The sequence below is a fragment of the Aquarana catesbeiana genome, linkage group LG13 (genome assembly GCF_042186555.1).
Source record: "Aquarana catesbeiana isolate 2022-GZ linkage group LG13, ASM4218655v1, whole genome shotgun sequence".
Taxonomy (NCBI): domain Eukaryota; kingdom Metazoa; phylum Chordata; class Amphibia; order Anura; family Ranidae; genus Aquarana; species Aquarana catesbeiana.
In genome coordinates, this window is record NC_133336.1 from 207,352,416 (window position 1) to 207,371,704 (window position 19,289).

Consider the following 19,289-nt stretch of genomic DNA (forward strand, 5'->3'; position numbering starts at 1 on the left):
CAGAGAACAAGGATCCCCCACCATGGGGGAGGGGAGGGGAGACTCCATTCAGAGAACAAGGATCCCCCCACCATGGGGGAGGGGGAGGGGGAGACTCCATTCAGAGAACAAGGATCCCCCCACCATGGGGGAGGGGGAGACTCCATTCAGAGAACAAGGATCCCCCCACCATGGGGGAGGGGAGGGGTAGCCGGCTGTGTAAGATAAATACCGGGATGACAGATAAATGCCGGCTGTGTTCCCTGAGTCAGGTTATATATGAAATGTTCAGTTTTTATCTTCTTCATTACAAAACAGAATCCCCCATCCTGTCCTGGTGTATTACTTCATCTGTGATCATCCATTCTCCTCTTGGGTCAGGTTTGCTCAGATTTGTATCTCATCCTCATCCAGAGCAATGTCCCCTCCCCCTCCTCCATTCACAGCAATGTCCCCTCCTCCATTCACAGCAATGTCCCCTCCCCCCTCCATTCACAGCAATGTCCCCCCCCTCCTCCATTCACAGCAATGTCCCCTCCCCCTCCTCCATTCACAGCAATGTCCCCTCCCCCCTCCTCCATTCACAACAATGTCCTCTCACCTTCCTCCATTCACAGCAATGTCCCCTCCCCCTCCTCCATTCACAGCAATTTCCCCTCCCTCCTCCTCCATTCACAGCAATGTCCCCTCCCCCCTCCTCCATTCACAGCAATGTCCCCTCCTCCCTCCTCCATTCACAGCAATGTCCCCTCCCTCTCCTCCATTCACAGCAATGTCCCCTGCCCCTCCTCCATTCACAGCAATGTCCCCTCCCCCTCTTCCATTCACAGCAATGTCCCCTCATCCTCCTTCATTCACAGCAATGTCCCCTGCCCCTCCTCCATTCACAGCAATGTCCCTTCCCCCTCCTCCATTCACAGCAATGTCCCCTCACCCTCCTCCATTCACAGCAATGTTCCCTGCCCCTCCTCCATTCACAGCAATGTCCCCTGCCCCTCCTCCATTCACAGCAATGTCCCCTCCCCCTCCTCCATTCACAGCAATGTCCCCTCACCTTCCTCCATTCACAGCAATGTCCCCTCCCTCCTCCTCCATTCACAGCAATGTCCCCTCCTCCATTCACAGCAATGTCCCTTCCCCCCTCCTCCATTCACAGCAATGTCCCCTCCCCCCTCCTCCATTCACAGCAATGTCCCCTCCCCCTCCTCCATTCACAGCAATATCCCCTACCCCTCCTCCATTCACAGCAATGTCCCCTCCCTCTTCTCCATTCACAGCAATGTCCCCTCCCCCCTCCTCCATTCACAGCTGTAGCCGAGTCTCCTCCTCCATTCACAGCAATTTTCCCTCCCCCCTCCTCTATTCACAGCAATGTCCCTTCCTCCCTCCTCCATTCACAGCAATGTTCCCTCCCCCCTCCTCCATTCACAGAAATCTCCCCTCCTCCCTCCTCCATTCACAGCAATGTCCCCTCCCCCTCCTCCATTCACAGCTGTAGCCGAGTCTCTTCCTCTGGGGTGATCACATATAAATCCTCATTTCTGGTCGGAGCTTTTCCAGATTTCTTAGTTCTCCTCTTGATTTCTCTGAAAATAAGTAGCCAATCCTAGAAGAGAGGATATAAAGAGTCATCAGATCTCAGCAGAATTCTCTCCACTATTTCCCAGCATCCTCCAGGATATCTATTAAGCTCACCACACACATTACAATCTGATTGTACAATCTCTGTTTGATCTTCCAACAAGTATGTAGAGTAAGGATCTGTCTGATTGTATAGAGACTGATATGATAGTTTAGGTCGGTCCTCATATGACATCGTTCTGGAAGATATAAAGCTGATTGTATAAAGATTGTATGGTCAGATTGTACTGTGTGTGATGATCTTACACCATCCTGTCACCTTCTTGTAGGACTTTACCAACTAAGAAGTGACACTGCACAATGGAGGATGATGGGAGATATCAGATTATAGAACAGGAAATCTTCCTCCTCATTGGTCATTTGTTCTGTGATGTCCCAAACCCACCAATCACAGTCACACTTCTCTTTCTTTCTCATCCAATGAGGGACACAGCAGTTCAGATAAGTTTGGGTTATACTGCCACCTACAGGGGAATCTGACACTGGGAAATGAAAAGATTGTGGGCGGGGCCAGGATAATCCCTCCTCCTCCCAGCATGCCTCAGTTTTTTGCTGGTGTCCTCGGAGGACGGATGTCTTTTCTCTACTCTGATGAGAAAAGTTTAAAGTTTTATTAAACCCAAAAGCCAACATTTCTTATATTGCAGCTCACCAATTCTTAGATGTGACGGCTGTAAAAGATTTCCTTTTTTTGTCTTTCTTCTATTTTCATTTGGTGAACCAGCCAGCAGGTCTTTTCAAAAGCACAACATCTCCAGCAGAATGTATCAGTTTACATGGATGAGACAAACCATTTAACACTGGCAGTGGTGATTAATATGATCCGCTTTTATTTATTCATGAAAAACTTTTATCCCCCAAAAACTGTTTGTTGTAACTGACTATAAAGTGTGAGCTGGAGTTTGGCTTCAATTTGTTAGTGTATCTAAATCTGCTAATACATTTATCACAACCATTCAGATGACTAAAAATGCTGCTGTGCCTCCTTTCTCCTTCCTCCAGAGTTGTGTCTCACTAATACAGGAGATGTCTTACTGGCCAGACCACCAGGAGATAATAGAGGAAAAAACGAATGCAGCCCCCACATCTAATGATTGGTCAGCTGTGATATGACATTCTTGGCATCTTTTTTCTTCCATTCAATAAAGATTGTTGTAGATTATTGGTGATGTGATGTATAAATACAGATAAGTGGCTCCTCCCCATGAGACTGGAGATGTGTGAAGGATGTGTGTTCCCCGGTGACTGGTCTCTCTCACCTTCTGTCTGCAGGAATTCTATTACTTTGCTGATCTGAACTCTCTCTACAAGCTTGAGCTGTTTCCTGTCCTCTGCTCTGTACATTCCAGCTTTGGAGATCTCAGAGTCCATCCACTGTCCATGTTGTACTTCTTATTATCTAATCATCAGTCAGATTTACATGTCATAACCATCACCAACAATTCCATCTTCTGTGGAGGATTATCAGCAATCAATGCTGGAGACTAGAGGGGACTTCCTCACACTGCACTTCTACTTTACCATAGTACCAGTACTGGTATGGGGGATGGGGGTTGTATGGAAGGCTGGGGGGGGACAATGCTGTCACCTTTTATTCTCATAGGGGGTTATTTTTGATAGGGGGCTTCAGTCCATTATCCACTATTAATACAATTATTTAGTACATGAGCTTCCCATTGTACCATTTTATATTCCTCTTTTTGTCATGTAAAGTATATCTAATCCCAAGAAGAAGACTTGGATGTCTTGTATCTCCATCGTGTGTCCTCCTCCTCGGATGTATCTAGGAAGGATTTCAATGCAGTCATTCAGCACTGAGGATTTCTGACAGCAAAGGCCATAAGCTCCGCCCCCACCTTCCCCTGCAGAATCTCTATCTGATCTGCACACAGCATTAGCAGCCTTTCATCTTTCATCTATCTAGACTCTATTGGATGCCGAGTCTCTAAAGCCCATGAGAGATGAACCTGTACCTGAGGAATCAGTCTTCTGCCATTACTCCCAACATAAACACTCTGAGGGCACTTTATACTGGGGCGGGCGTCGGCGGTAAAGCACAGCTGATTTTAGTGGCACTTTGCCATAGTTTTTGTGGCACTTTTCGGCCACTAGCGGGGTGCTTTTAACCCCCACTAATGGCCGAAAAAGGGTTAAAAGCGGGCTGGGGTGCTTTAGGAGCAGTGTATACACCACTCCTACAGCACCTCAAAGATGCTGCTTGCAGGACTTTTTGGAGCGTCCTTCCAGCGCACCGCTCCAGTGTGAAAGCCCTCTGGCTTTCTCATTGGAGTGAGAGGAGAGGCGCTTTGCTATAGAACCTGTAAAGCTCCTCAGTGTGAAAGTAGCCTTATTGATGTGGTGAGCACCACTTTAAACCTTGGAGAACAGCCAGTCCCCTCCACCAGTGCTCTCCCCAGTCTAGGCTCCTTAGGGGCTCCTAAGACCACCAAGGCCTTTCCAGTGCATCTTCTGGTTGCAGTCTTCCTTTATAGAAAATCCTGACAAGCTCATTGTGCCTCCCAAGCAATCTGCCATCCTTGTAACCATTTGAGAAAGAGTTTGTTAATAAGTGGTGTGCCCCCCTATGGAGTCAGCAGTATGACCCATCACTTGAAGTATCTGGATCTAATCCTACAGTATTTCATAGAGTATTTCTTCCTCGGGTGACACTTCACTCTCTCTGCTCCCAGACCGGGACTCTTCAGTCCAGGAGTCTTTTATGAGGGGCTCACCCATAAGTGCAGCTAGATCTCTTATAACTATGAGGTGTAAATGTTTTATAAGAGTTCACAATGTCCTTAGTGGTGGTTGTTGATTTTTGAAGAATTTTGGATTGCACATGGTGTTTCACTTTTGCACTATAACTATACAAATCACTAATTGTGCTATGTGTTTATATTCATTAGCTGCAGTTTTACAGAATGTTCCTAAAGTGTTATAATAGATATACATCTTATATCTTATACCAGGTTATTTTGTGGAGTGCGCACTGGGGGACATTAAGGCTCCACACTTGAGTGATCCAAATCTGGGGCGGAATCACCGCAATTCTGCCCGCAATTAGAAATTGTGGAAAATCACGGGACGCTTGTGTGATGCCAATACTTCTTAATAGCACTCCAATTGTGGTGCAATTTTGCCACGAGATAAATCGTGCTGCAATTGCGGAAATCCTTTGAGCAACAGCATCACGTGTTGCAATTTGCTGTGATTGCAGAAAGATTTATCATGTGACCATCACAGCAAAGTTGTGCCGTGATTGGGGTGCCATTAAGAGGTATTGGCATCGCACAAGCATCCTGTGATTTGCCCCAATTTTGATTCGCGGGCAGAATTCTGCCCCAGATTTGGATCGCTGAGATGTGAATGGAGCCGAATGTAAAAATGTGGGTGTGTTTTCTTTTAAGGGAATAATACTTCCCTCATGTCTCACTTTGGCCGGCTCCCTTCATCTGTGTGACTGATCCCCCAAATCCTCTTGTCTCAAGCACTCTGGCAGATATACGAAAGAATGTATCAGCCGCACTCCACTCTTAGCTCCTCTTGCCATGTTTGATTGTCAACATGACGACTGCATAGAACAATGTCTCCACCTGAGAACCAACCTTCCTTGACACATTTCCCCACTCCTGGTTTGCTGACAATGATAGGATCCACAGAGAGTGAAGACAGACTATAGGGGCCAGAACCGCATTGTCATTGTATAAGAGGGATGAGTCTTGAGCAGAGCTATGGATTTGGCTCTGTCAGACAGTCACACAATGATGTAATAAAGTACAATGCAGAGCTAATGGTCCTACATTGTAGGTGAGGAACCACTCATAAGCTGGAGCATCAAATAGAAAAGGAAAGCTCTGAATCCTGTCAGAGTGTAGAATAGTGAAATATCATTCCATATTCCTCTACCACTCTGCTTTTTGAACCGAGGGGCCTAACTGCAAGGGGGGATTTTTTTACTGCATGGAGTTGGGTCTTATGGGGATTTAAGACATTATGACATTTGGGAAAATGGACTACACATTCAAAGTTTTATAGTAGACAAGGTTGAAAAGAGACACAGATCCATGAAGTTCAAACTTTGTGTGTGAGTTATATGTGTTTGATCCAGAGGAAGGCAAAAAGCCCGACATGAATAGTCTAATTTTCTGAGGTGGCGAAAAAACGTCCTTACTTATTGGTGATCAGAAAAATTCCTCCAACAACCTCCTATCAAATGTAACAATTTCCATTAGACTGTATTGTGCCCACTGAGGAAAATATCTCCTTTTTTTAAATTCATTCACCTCTCAGCTAATTCCACAACCTGGGGGAGGGAGTTGCTCATTTGCACTGCTCTAACAGTAAAGAATCCCTTTCACGGTTTAAAAATACAATCTTGTTCCATCTAGTTTTAAATCATGGCCATGGAGGTCAGAGAGCTTAGAGTAAACAGGTTGTTACATTTATATAATCACCTTTATATACAGTATTTATACATTGTGTCATATTCTTCTTTACTTAAATTATAATTGTTAATATTGCCTGATAAGAAGATCTCATACACTCCTCTAATAACATCCTGTACTACTTCAACTTTACATATCATTACATCATACTATTGGTTTGTGAATACTGATACTCTGACTTTCTTGTACCTGTTTTGATTCACTTATGGTTGTTTATGATATTGTAAATATTTTACAGACTAAAATCAATAAAAAACATAAAAGATCCTGTTCTATGGAACTTCAAAACTGATCCATCAACTCCCCCCGAGACCAGAACAATTAAGGGTCTCTCCACCTCTCTGCTCATTATCTAATCTAGTAATACAGAATTGTATTTATTTTCATTCAGATCAGATTACTTTATAAAACTCCAGTGAATATAAAAAAAAAATAATGGACTACAGACCCCAATATTGTCATCTATGTGAAGAGACGGTGATAACACCATACACAGGATGAGCACAGAATACACTATAATCTCCTTGTGTATGGAGCATGAATGGTATCAGCAGACCGTGTGAGGCCGGAATCAGCATTGCTAGTGATTGGACGGGATGATTTTTAATTGATATTCTATTTATCTCTGCTAATAAGAGCTCTGTACTCATAGGAAGTAATGGGGAGATCCCCTGACACTTAATAGCAGATGGTCATCTCAGGTGACAAGAAGCTCATATGAGGCTCTGACTGGTCATTTCAGTAAGATCAGATTTCTATATTACTACTATATCTATATTACTACTTATTGGACTTCATAGAATATCGGATTATAACAAGGTTACAGGAAAAGACTATTTCATGGCTGATAACAGAGTGTGATAAGATCCAAGAATTAGGCTGCTCGGTTCCAGGTTGCAATGCAGTGCTAACAAATAAGAGCGTACACAGAGCTACTGAACCACGTAAAGAGTTTACTGTAATATAATTGTAACAGTGTGAATTCAGTATTTAAACTCAGATATCACAAATGAAAATGGTAATAATACATATACTTCAAATGGTTGCTGGGGAAGTATATGCAGACAGGCAGAAAGCGGGACTTATTCTCCGTGTTATAAAGTCCTGACACTGAGCACACTCCCACCTGAACCCCAGAGCATAAACTCATTAAACTGTCAATGCAATTTCAAATACAATGCAGTAATGTAATACAGCACATATATATATATCTACAACTTATACTCAAGGGCTCTCCCTAGGTTGTAATGCAGTTCTTATGCCCCATACACACGATCGGACATTGATCGGACATTCCGACAACAAAATCCATGGATTTTTTCAGACGGATGTTGGCTCAAACTTGTCTTGCATACACACTGTCACACAAAGTTGTTGGAAAATCTGATGGTTCTGAACGCGGTGACGTAAAACACATCGGGACTATAAACGGGGCAATAGCCAATAGCTTTTGTCTCTTAATTTATTCTGAGCATGCGTGGCACTTTGTTCGTCAGATTTGTCTACACACGATCGGAATTTAAAGGATCGGATTTTGTTGTGGGAAAATTTTATAGCCTGCTCTCAAACTTTGTGTGTCGGAAATTCCGATGGAAAAAGTCAGATGGAGCCCACACACGGTCGGAATTTCCGACAACAAGCTCCGATCACACAAAAGCTAAGCTAAAGGGAAGGGGAAGTGGGAACAAGTAACACCTAAGAGTGGTCAAATAATTAAATGACCAATTGTAGTGTTTAAGTGTATCGACTGTTGCTGTAACCATAATCTGCATAGAAGAAAGGGGCAGCACCCGGTTCTAGTGGTCGGGTAAGGGGTTACTGTGGCAACAATATTGTTATATATTTACCAAAGAATTGCTAACTGTATTGCCAAAAAATATAAATCTCTTTATTAAATAATTAAAATACAATTAATCATCATTGTGCAACAACCTTGGATTAAAATTAAAATAGATTAGATGTAATTAGGTCCAATAGGACCCAATTGCTACATGCATGATTTGATGACAAGCCAGACAGAAAAACAAAAAACAATATAAAAGACAAATAACACACTTAACGAAGATCAACGTCCGGACGCTTAAGTGTCTTGCTAATTGTCGACTGGTAATAAAATAATTGATGGGTTGAATGTATTTGGTTGGTGGGATATTCATGTCCCGTGTGATCCAAAATAACCAGTTGACAGCAAGAAAGATCCTTTGGGGATGAGTGGGGATGGATGGAGGGGGGAGGATTAAGGTAAGCTACCTACTGCTAATATATACTCTAATTCTATAGCAAGAGAGACCTTGGTAACTAAGTTAGTTGAATGGAAGCAGTAGGAGTCCACAAAATTGTAACCTGTCCCATAGAGTGATATCAGGCAGATTAAAGATATTATTTGGCAGAGTTCAATTAATAGTGGTGATCCACATAGATGATTTCAGGCAAAAAGTTACTTACAATGAGGTAGTGAATATGAAGTAAACACTTTAATTAGTGAAGGTAAGGAACTTTACCATTTGTTGCTCTGCTTAATTAGAGGTTGATTCTCTAGATTCTGATCAGAGTTGGCCGTTCTTCATGATATCCTCTTCACGAGGAGAGGACAGCTGTTGGTGGTTAGTGCAGCTCCGTGTTCTGCATCGATGGCTGGAGGGATAGCGGGAAATACAAATAGCACACCGCAAACTTTACCTCCTTCTTAGTCCGGTGCTGTGGCGTCCGCCCGCTGACATGAATCTGCCAGCTTCAGGTGTTTCCCATATGGGGCACAAATCCACAGCAAGTAAGTGGAGGCAATCAGTCCTTTCAGTGCCGGGTCAGACAGATGGATCAGGCTGGCTCGATTCACCTAACACCTGCAGCCGCCTCCTCGTAATTCCTCACATCCGAAGCACAGCGCCCGTGACGAGTCAGCGTTGATGATGTCAATGCGTTTTGCTATTGCCTATAGCGTAGCTTCATCTTGGACGATGTCCGACCGTGTGTACAGAGCATTAGAGTGCATAAAAGAAGTAAGAGCATTTATAGAGAAAAGGAAAGTCTTTGGTCTTCTTTCTTCAGCTAGCTTATTATACTGCAGTATTTGTAATCCAGGAAACATATAAGTAGTAAGTTATAGTAAAGATGATGAATAAGTAACTGTGTGCTTGGTTATATAGAGCACTTGTGAAACTTCTTCCCTACTGAAGGATGCAACACCGTGTTCACTTTGCAGTATAATAAAACAAACTCTGAGGCCTCACAGTACACAGTCTAAATAAATGAAGCCCTTCTGTGGGACTACAGGTCTCACTAGCCTTCTGGAACTGAGTCTGTACAGCAACAAAGTATTAGATCAGTCTGGGCAAGTGCCCGCTCACCACACAGGGCCCAGATGCTTGTACTGCTCTGCTCCTGATATTTCAGTCCCGCTCCACGCTGGCGCAGTCACTCCTCACCGTTTCAACTGATCGCTGGTGACTATAATACAGGAAACCTTTGGGTTATCTCGAGCTCTCCACTCTGTTCACATGCTGATCCAGCACACTGTGTCCCGGTACTCCTTGGAAGTCAAACGATTCTACTCCGCGCCTCACAGGCCGCAGTTTTCTGATCACACAGCTCCCTGCAGGCAGGTCTTTAATGGTGTCCAGAGAGAGAGAAAACGTGCCACGCCTCTTTCTTTTATACCCCTACCCAGCAAGCAGTTCTGTGGCTTGGCCTTGTGGGTAGGTAAGTAGGCATTGTGGGTAGGTAGTTCTTTGACTGGTAATTTACATATTAGTCACTTCCTCATTCACTACATCCCCCAATGCATTGAAGCTATTGCAAAGGGCAAACAAAAGTCATAACAGCATGAATACAAAGAGAAGGACACTAGAGGGAGCCTTTCCTTTCTGAAGAACTTTACTTATTATAATACAGAAATTACTAAGCATGGCTACACACTCCCCCTGCTCAAACTCTTTGGTCCCCAAAGATAAGAAACTCAACTTTGTCTTGCTGAAAGGAAAACCAGGTTATAATTCTAATCCCATTCCAATCTTGACAAATATTTACACATCACTGGATTCTTTCGAATCAGCTGATACACATCATCAGTGAGTTCATAATTAATCTTTGAACAGGCCAGGGCAATTGCAGTGTCCCACCCATCAGTGCCAGAGGTTAGAGTCGCCCCCTACCCAATTAACAGTGGGGGGGTGTAGCTTCAGGAGCTGACCTATGAATCGTATGGATCTGCTCTTCAGAACCCTCTCCCAGTGTGTCATACGTAAGTCTCTTGGGAGGATGCATGTCCCTCTTTAACCGCATGGAAGAGTATCTCCCAGCAGGCTGAGCTAAGTCTGTGACTGTGTCCCTGCCTTCGATTCGATTACTCAAGTCAATAAAAGAATCTTGGGTTGCAGGTACAGGAACAGGTATTGACTCCTCAGGGTCAGGCACTGGCAACTGGAGAAATCAATTAAATCTCCCGTTTTGTCTTCAGGAAAGACCATCACAGCTCCAGTTTCTTCCACATCCTTTCTTAATAAAGTCTTCTGAAATTCCGGCCCAAGAGACCTATGAACTGTCTTCTCCTTCTCCAAGGGCTGTTGAGACTTCACTTTGACCAATTCTTTCGCCTGTGGGGGCAAAGTTCTAATGCCCCGTACACACGGTCGGATTTTCAGATGGAAAATGTGTGATAGGACCTTGTTGTCGGAAATTCCGACCGTGTGTAGGCTCCATCACACATTTTCCATCAGATTTTCCGACACACAAAGTTTGAGAGCAGGCTATAAAATTTTCCAACAACAAAATCCGTTGTCGGAAATTCTGATCGTGTGTGCACAAATCCGACTGACAAAGTGCCACGCATGCTCAGAATAAATAAAGAGATGAAAGCTATTGGCCACTGCGCAGTTTATAGTCCCGACGTACGTGTTTTACGTCACCGCGTTCAGAATGATCGGACTTTCCGACAACTTTGTGTGACCGTGTGTATGCAAGACAAGTTTGAGCCAACATCCGTCGGAAAAAATCCTAGGATTTTGTTGTTGGAATGTCCGAACAAAGTCCAACCGTGTGTACGGGGCATGAGAGTTTCCATCTCTTTGTTTCTCTCCCTTATTCTTCTCAGAGGGCTGGCTATTGAGCTCTTTTCTGTCCAAAACCAGGTAGGCATTGATACCAGGTCATCTTCCTCATCCCTCCTTCTTGTCTGTGAGGATGATGGCACCGCACTAGGAAGCTGGGAGTATGCATACTCTTCCCCAAATTCATCATCTTCCTGATCCGCCTCCTTCTCCTCTGACGAAGATATCGGACTAAGAATTTGGAAATACCCGTAATCTTCTCCAAATTCATCATCCTCTTCAACTTCAGCTGGTATCTCTTTCTGTGAACGTGTATGAGGTGGAGTTGGCTTTTGAGGAGGTAGCTGGGGAACTGGTGGGACCCTCACTGCATCTGACAATGGTAGCAAGTGATTCCGATGCCACATCTTCCTCGGTCCCGTCTCTCCTTTAGGTCTAATTTGATACACCGGTAAACCAGGAACCTGTTTACACATGATATAAGGCTGCGGCCTCCACCGGTCTGCCAGTTTGTGCTTTCCAGGCACCCTTAGATTCTTCAACAACACCCGATCACCTGGTTGCAAATCCTGAATTTTTACCCTTGCATCAAAATTCCTCTTGCTTCGGGACTTTCTGGTAGTAGCATGCTCCACTGCTTTCTCAAAGGCCTGTTGCAGATTCTTTCGCAGCCTGTTCACATATCCTTTATGCAATGTTAATGGAATATCATCCAGAGAAGTGCCAAAGGCCAAATCAGCAGGAAGTCTAGCCTCTCTCCCGAACATAAGACAGAAAGGGGAGTAACCGGTAGTATCACTCTCTCTACAATTATAGGCATGAACCAACGCTGCTACGTGGTTTTCCCAATGCTGCTTCTTGTCTGGAGTCAATGTTCCCAGCATGTTCAATAAAGTTCTATTAAAATGTTCAGGCTGAGGATCATCTTGAGTGTGATAAGGCGTGGTGCGGGATTTCTTGATATCCAACAAAGTACGTAACTGATGTAATAGCTGACCCTCAAAGTCTCTTCCTTGATCCAAATGGATCTGCACTGGGAGTCCATAATGTACGAAAAACTTCTCTACAAGCACCTTGGCCATGGTTAGGGATGAGCCGAACACCCCCGGTTCGATTCGTACCAGAACCTGCGAACGGACCGAAAATTTGCACGAACGTCAGAACCCCATTGATGTCTATGGGACTCGAACGTTCGAAATCAAAAGTGCTCATTTTAAAGGCTAATTTGCATGGTATTGCCTAAAAAGGGTTTGGGGACCCGGGTCCTGCCCCAGGGGACATGTATCATTGCAAAAAAAACTTTGAAAAACGGACGTTTTTTCGGGAGCAGTGATTTTAATGATGCTTAAAGTAAAAAAAGTGAAATATTCCTTTAAATATCTTACCTGGGGGGTGTCTATAGTATGCCTGTAAAGTGGCGCGTGTTTCCCGTGCTTAGAACAGTCCCTGTACAAAATGTCATTTTTAAAGGAAAAAAAAGTAATTTAACCACTTGCCGACCGCCTAACGCATATATACGTCAACAAAATGGCACGGGCAGGCAAAATCACGTACCTGGTACGTGATTGCCTTCCCGTGGATGGGGGGTCCTATCGGACCCCCCGGTGCCAGCGGTGGTCGGCTTTGGTCTGGGAGCGTTGAGAGACGAGGGGGAGGCCACCCGATCATGGCCCCCCCTCGCGATTGCTCCCAGCCAATGAGAAACATCCCCTGCCTCTGTATAGTACACAGAGGCAGAGGATATGATGTCATCTCTCCTCGGCTCGGCAGTTTCCGTTCCGGCGCCGAGGAGAGAAGACATCTGAGTAAGTGTAAAACACACACACAGTAGAACATGCCAGGCATACTTTACACCCCCGATCCCCCCCGATCGCCCCCCAATCACCCCCCCCCCCTGTCACACTGACACCAAGCAGTTTTTTTTTTTCTGATTACTGCATGGTGTCAGTTTGTGACAGTTAGAAGTGGTAGGGCAGTGAGTGTTAGCCCCCTTTAGGTCTAGGGTACCCCCCTAACCCCCCCTAATAAAGTTTTAACCCCTTGATCACCCCCTGTCACCAGTGTCACTAAGGGATCATTTTTCTGATCGCTGTATTAGTGTCGCTGGTGACGCTAGTTAGGGACGTAAATATTTAGGTTCACCGTCAGCGTTTTATAGCGACAGGGACCCCCATATACTACCTAATAAATGTTTTAACCCCTTGATTGCCCCCTAGTTAACCCTTTCACCACTGATCACCGTATAACCGTTACGGGTGACGCTGGTTAGTTTGTTTATTTTTTATAGTGTCAGGGCACCCGCCGTTTATTATCTAATAAAGGTTTAGCCCCCTGATCGCCCGGCGGTGATATGCATCGCCCCAGGCAACGTCAGATTAGCGCCAGTACCGCTAACACCCACGCACGCAGCATACGCCTCCCTTAGTGGTTTAGTATCTGAACGGATCAATATCTGATCCGATCAGATCTATACTAGTGTCCCCAGCAGTTTAGGGTTCCCAAAAATGCAGTGTTAGCGGGATCAGCCCAGATACCTGCTAGCACCTGCGTTTTGCCCCTCCGCCCGGCCCAGCCCAGCCCACCCAAGTGCAGTATCGATCAATCACTGTCACTTACAAAAAACTAAACGCATAACTGCAGTGTTCGCAGAGTCAGGCCTGATCCCTGCGATCGCTAACAGTTTTTTTGGTAGCGTTTTGGTGAACTGGTAAGCACCAGCCCCAGGCAGCGTCAGGTTAGTGCCAGTACTGCTAACACCCACGCACGCACCGTACACCTCCCTTAGTGGTATAGTATCTGAACGGATCAATATCTGATCCGATCAGATCTATACTAGCGTCCCCAGCAGTTTAGGGTTCCCAATAACGCAGTGTTAGCGGGATCAGCCCAGATACCTGCTAGCACCTGCGTTTTGCCCCTCCGCCCGGCCCAGCCCAGCCCACCCAAGTGCAGTATCGATCGATCACGGTCACTTACAAAACACTAAATGCATAACTGCAGCGTTCGCAGAGTCAGGCCTGATCCCTGCGATCGCTAACAGTGTTTTTGGTAGCGTTTTGGTGAACTGGCAAGCGCCAGCGGCCTAGTACACCCCGGTCGTAGTCAAACCAACACTGCAGTAACACTTGGTGACGTGGCGAGTCCCATAAATGCAGTTCAAGCTGGTGAGGTGGCAAGCACAAGTAGTGTCCCGCTGCCACCAAGAAGACAAACACAGGCCGTCGTGCCCATAATGCCCTTCCTGCTGCATTCGCCAATCCTAATTGGGAACCCACCACTTCTGCAGCGCCCGTACTTCCCCCATTCACATCCCCAACCAAATGCAGTCGGCTGCATGAGAGGCATTTTCTTTATGTCCTCCCAAGTACCCTTACCCAATGAACCCCCCCAAAAAGATGTTGTGTCTGCAGCAAGCGCGGATATAGGCGTGACACCCACTATTATTGTCCCTCCTGTCCTGACAATCCTGGTCTTTGCATTGATGAATGTTTTGAACGCTACCATTCACTAGTTGAGTATTAGCGTAGGGTACAGCATTGCACAGACTAGGACACACTTTCACAGGGTCTCCCAAGATGCCATCGCATTTTGAGAGACCCGAACCTGGAACCGGTTACCATGATAAAAGTTAGTTACAAAAAAAGTGTAAAAAAAAAAAAAAAAACACAAACAAAAATATAACATAAAAAAAAATAGTTGTCGTTTTATTGTTCTCTCTCTCTCTATTCTTCTGCTCTTTTTTACTGTATTCTATTCTGCAATGTTTTATTGTTATTATGTTTTATCATGTTTGCTTTTCAGGTATGCAATTTTTTTATACTTTACCGTTTACTGTGCTTTATTGTTAACCTTTTTTTTGTCTTCAGGTACGCCATTCACGACTTTGAGTGGTTATACCAGAATGATGCCTGCAGGTTTAGGGATCATCTTGGTATCATTCTTTTCAGCCAGCGGTCGGCTTTCATGTAAAAGCAATCCTAGCGGCTAATTAGCCTCTAGACTGCTTTTATAAGCAGTGGGAGGGAAGGCCCCCCCACCGTCTTCCGTGTTTTTCTCTGGCCCTCCTGTCTCAACAGGGAACCTGAGAATGCATCCGGTGATTCAGCCAGCTGACCATAGAGCTGATCAGAGACCAGAGTGGCTCCAAACATCTCTATGGCCTAAGAAACTGGAAGCTACGAGCATTTTATGACTTAGATTTCGCCGGATGTAAACAGCGCCATTGGGAAATTGGGAAAGCATTTTATCACACCGATCTTGGTGTGGTCAGATGCTTTGAGGGCAGAGGAGAAATCTAGGGTCTAATAGACCCCAATTTTTTAAAAAAAGAGTACCTGTCACTACCTATTGCTATCATAGGGGATATTTACATTCCCTGAGATAACAATAAAAATGATTTAAAAAAAATATGAAAGGAACAGTTTAAAAATAAGATAAAAAAGCAAAAAAATAATAAAGAAAAAAAAAAAAAAAGCACCCCTGTCCCCCCTGCTCTCGCGCTAAGGCGAACGCAAGCATCGGTCTGGCGTCAAATGTAAACAGCAATTGCACCATGCATGTGAGGTATCACCGCGAAGGTCAGATTGAGGGCAGTAATTTTAGCAGTAGACCTCCTCTGTAAATCTAAAGTGGTAACCTGTAAAAGCTTTTAAAGTGTTTTAAAAATGTATTAATTTTGTTGCCTCTGCACGTTTGTGCGCAATTTTAAAGCATGTCATGTTTGGTATCCATGTACTCAGCCTAAGATCATCTTTTTTATTTCATCAAACATTTGGGCAATATAGTGTGTTTTAGTGCATTAAAATGTAAAAAAGTGTGTTTTTTCCCCAAAAAATGCATTTGAAAAATCGCTGCGCAAATACTGTGTGAAAAAAAGAATGAAACACCCACCATTTTAATCTGTAGGGCATTTGCTTTAAAAAAATATACAATGTTAGGGGGTTCAAAGTAATTTTCTTGCAAAAAAAAAATATTTTTTTCATGTAATCAAAAAGTGTCAGAAAGGGCTTTGTCTTCAAGTGGTTAGAAGAGTGGGTGATGTGTGACATAAGCTTCTAAATGTTGTGCATAAAATGCCAGGACAGTTCAAAACCCCCCAAATGACCCCATTTTGGAAAGGAGACACCCCAAGCTATTTGCTGAGAGGCATGTCGAGTCCATGGAATATTTTATATTGTGACACAAGTTGCGGGAAAGAGACAATTTTTTTTTTTTGCACAAAGTTGTCATTAAATGATATATTGCTCAAACATGCCATGGGAATATGTTAAATTACACCCCAAAATACATTCTGTTGCTTCTCCTGAGTATGGGGATACCACCTGTGTGGGACTTTTGGGAGCCTAGCCACGTACGAGACCCCGAAAACCAAGCACCGCCTTCAGGCTTTCTAAGGGCGTAAATTTTTGATTTCACTCTTCACTGCCTATCACAGTTTCGGAGGCCATAGAATGCCTAGGTGGCAAAAAAAACCCCAAATGACCCCATTTTGGAAAGTAGACACCCCAAGCTATTTGCTGAGAGGTATAGTGAGTATTTTGCAGACCTCACTTCTTGTCACAAAGTTTTGAAAATTGAAAAAAGAAAAAAAATGTTTCTTGTCTTTCTTCATTTTCAAAAACAAATGAGAGCTGCAAAATACTCACCATGCCTCTCAGCAAATAGCTTGGGGTGTCTACTTTCCAAAATGGGGTCATTTGGGGGGGTTGTGCCATCTTGCCATTTTATGGCCTTCAAAACTGTGATAGGTAGTGAGGAGTGAAATCAAAAATGTATGCCCTTAGAAATCCTGAAGGCGGTGCTTGGTTTTCGGGGCCCCGTACGTGGCTAGGCCCCCAAAAAGTCCCACACATGTGGTATCCCTGTACTCAGGAGAAGCAGCTGAATGTATTTTGGGGTGCAATTCCACATATGCCCATGGCCTGTGTGAGCAATATATCATTTAGTGACAACTTTTTGTAATTTTTTTTTTTTGTCATTATTCAATCACTTGGGACATAAAAATTAATATTCAATGGGCTCAATATTCCTCTCAGCAATTTCCTTGGGGTGTCTACTTTCCAAAATGGGGTCATTTGGGGGGGGGGGTTGTACTGCCCTGCCATTTTAGCAACTCAAGAAATGACATAGGCAGTCATAAACTAAAAGCTGTGTAAATTCCAGAAAATGTACCATAGTTTGTAGACGCTATAACTTTTGCGCAAACCAATAAATATACGGTTATTGAATTTTTTTTCCAAAGACATGTGGCCGAATACATTTTGGCCTAAATGTATGACTAAAATTGAGTTTATTGGATTTTTTTTATAACAAAAAGTAGAAATTATCAATTTTTTTCAAAATTTTCGGTCTTTTTCCGTTTATAGCGCAAAAAATAAAAACGGCAGAGGTGATCAAATACCATCAAAAGAAAGCTCTATTTGTGGGAAGAAAAGGACGCAAATTTCGTTTGGGTACAGCATTGCATGACCGTGCAATTAGCAGTTAAAGCGACGCAGTGCCAAATTGTAAAAAGTGCTCTGGTCAGGAAGGGGGTAAATCCTTCCGGGGCTGAAGTGGTTAAAACTGCTTGCGGGTTTAATGTAATGTTGGGGCCTGGCAATATGGATGAAAATCAGTGAGACAAATGGCATGGGTACCCCCCAGTCCATTACCAGGCCCTTTGGGTCTTGTATGGATATTAAGGGGAACCCCGCACCCAAATTAAAAAAAGGAAAGGTGTGGGGCCACCAGGCCCTATATACTCTGAACAGCAGTATACAGGCGGTGCAAACAAGACAGGGACTGTATGTTTGTTGTTAAGTAGAATCTGTTTGTAATTTTGAACGAGTACATTTTTAACGTGTTTAGCTCCAGCCAAAAAATCTTTTTTAAAACATATCACCCCCGTGACATTTGTTTTGCTGTCTGTGCTCCTCTTCAGAAGATTTCACCTCGCTTTTTGTCCCAATGACAAATGTTTTTTGAAAATTTGGGGTTTTTTTGTGAAACAAGGATTGGTGATAAAGCATCAGTGGAAAGGAGAAATGTTTTTCCCATATTAACTCTTACAGGAGAGAATTTCCCTTCCTAGGGGTAGGTTTCATCTCACTTCCTGTTGTCTCCTTCCGTTTGCAAGTAGGAGTCCTTTGTAAGTTGGATGTTTGAAAGTAGGGGCCTGCCCTATATATTCAGCAGAAATTTGGGCCTTAGGTGTTGTTGTGGCCACAACACTGTAAGCCGTCACAGGGCCCTGCTGTTAAATATTAGATCAAGAATTGTAATTACATGCCCCTGTTGAACAGGGGCAGAAAAATTGGGCCTTTGGTGGTGGTGGTGGTGCTGGTGCCACAACACTGTAAGTCCTCACTCGCTCTTGGTGGGCACAGAAACGGGCCCTGCTGTGAAATATTAGATCAAGAATTGTAATTACATGCCCCTGTTAAACAGGGGCTGAAAAATTGGGCCTTAGGCACTGGTGCTGGTGCCACAACACTGCAACCCCTCACAGATACTCTAGTTAGAATGCAGGAACGAGCCCTGCTGCAAAGTATTGCATCAAAAATTGTAATTACACGCCCTGGCTGAAAAATTGGGCCTTAGGCACCGGTGACGGCACCCAGAAAATAAAATGTTCTTACAAGCTATCAGCATGATCATTGAGGAGGAAGAGGATAATTACTCAGGATAGTAACTCAGCATCAGCATAGGCAGTCTTTGAAGGGATCTGAGATTTAAAAAAAAATTATTCAGTTACATCAGCATCAGGTGCTTGGTAGCTGGTGGTGATCCAAGACTGATTCATTTTTATGAAGGTCAGTCGATCGACTGAGTCAGTGGACAGACGCACCCTGTGATCGGTTACAAAGCCTCCAGCAGCACTGAATGTGCGTTCCGAAAGAACGCTAGATGCAGGACAGGCCAGTAGCTCAATTGCATACTGTGCAAGCTCTGGCCAGTGATCCATCCTCAAGACCCAGTAACCCAGAGGATTTTCAGTGGGAAAGGTGTCCAAGTTGGATCTTGCCCCTAGGTATTCCTGCACCATGTAAAACAGACGCTGGCGATGGTTGCTGGAACCAATCATACCTTGGGGCTGCGGACTAAAAAATTGTCTGAACGCATCGGTCAGATGGCCACCTTCTCCTCCGCTCCTTCTTTGACTGACCGAAGCCTCAGCAACACGTTGTCCAGAAACAGG

The 19,289-nt window shown here is 44.2% G+C and overlaps 1 protein-coding gene across 2 annotated transcripts in view; it reads right to left on the reverse strand.

Annotated features, from left to right (window-relative positions):
* Nucleotides 1-1,460: 1,460 nt before the first annotated feature.
* Nucleotides 1,461-19,289, reverse strand: part of LOC141117774 (NACHT, LRR and PYD domains-containing protein 3-like) — a 445,237-nt gene continuing 427,408 nt past the window's right edge. For both annotated transcript variants that reach the window (XM_073610805.1, XM_073610806.1), the window contains exon 12: nt 1,461-1,585. In XM_073610805.1, coding sequence (XP_073466906.1) covers nt 1,501-1,585 — 85 coding nt within the window. In that variant the 3' untranslated portion in view covers nt 1,461-1,500. The remainder of the gene's footprint in view (nt 1,586-19,289) is intronic.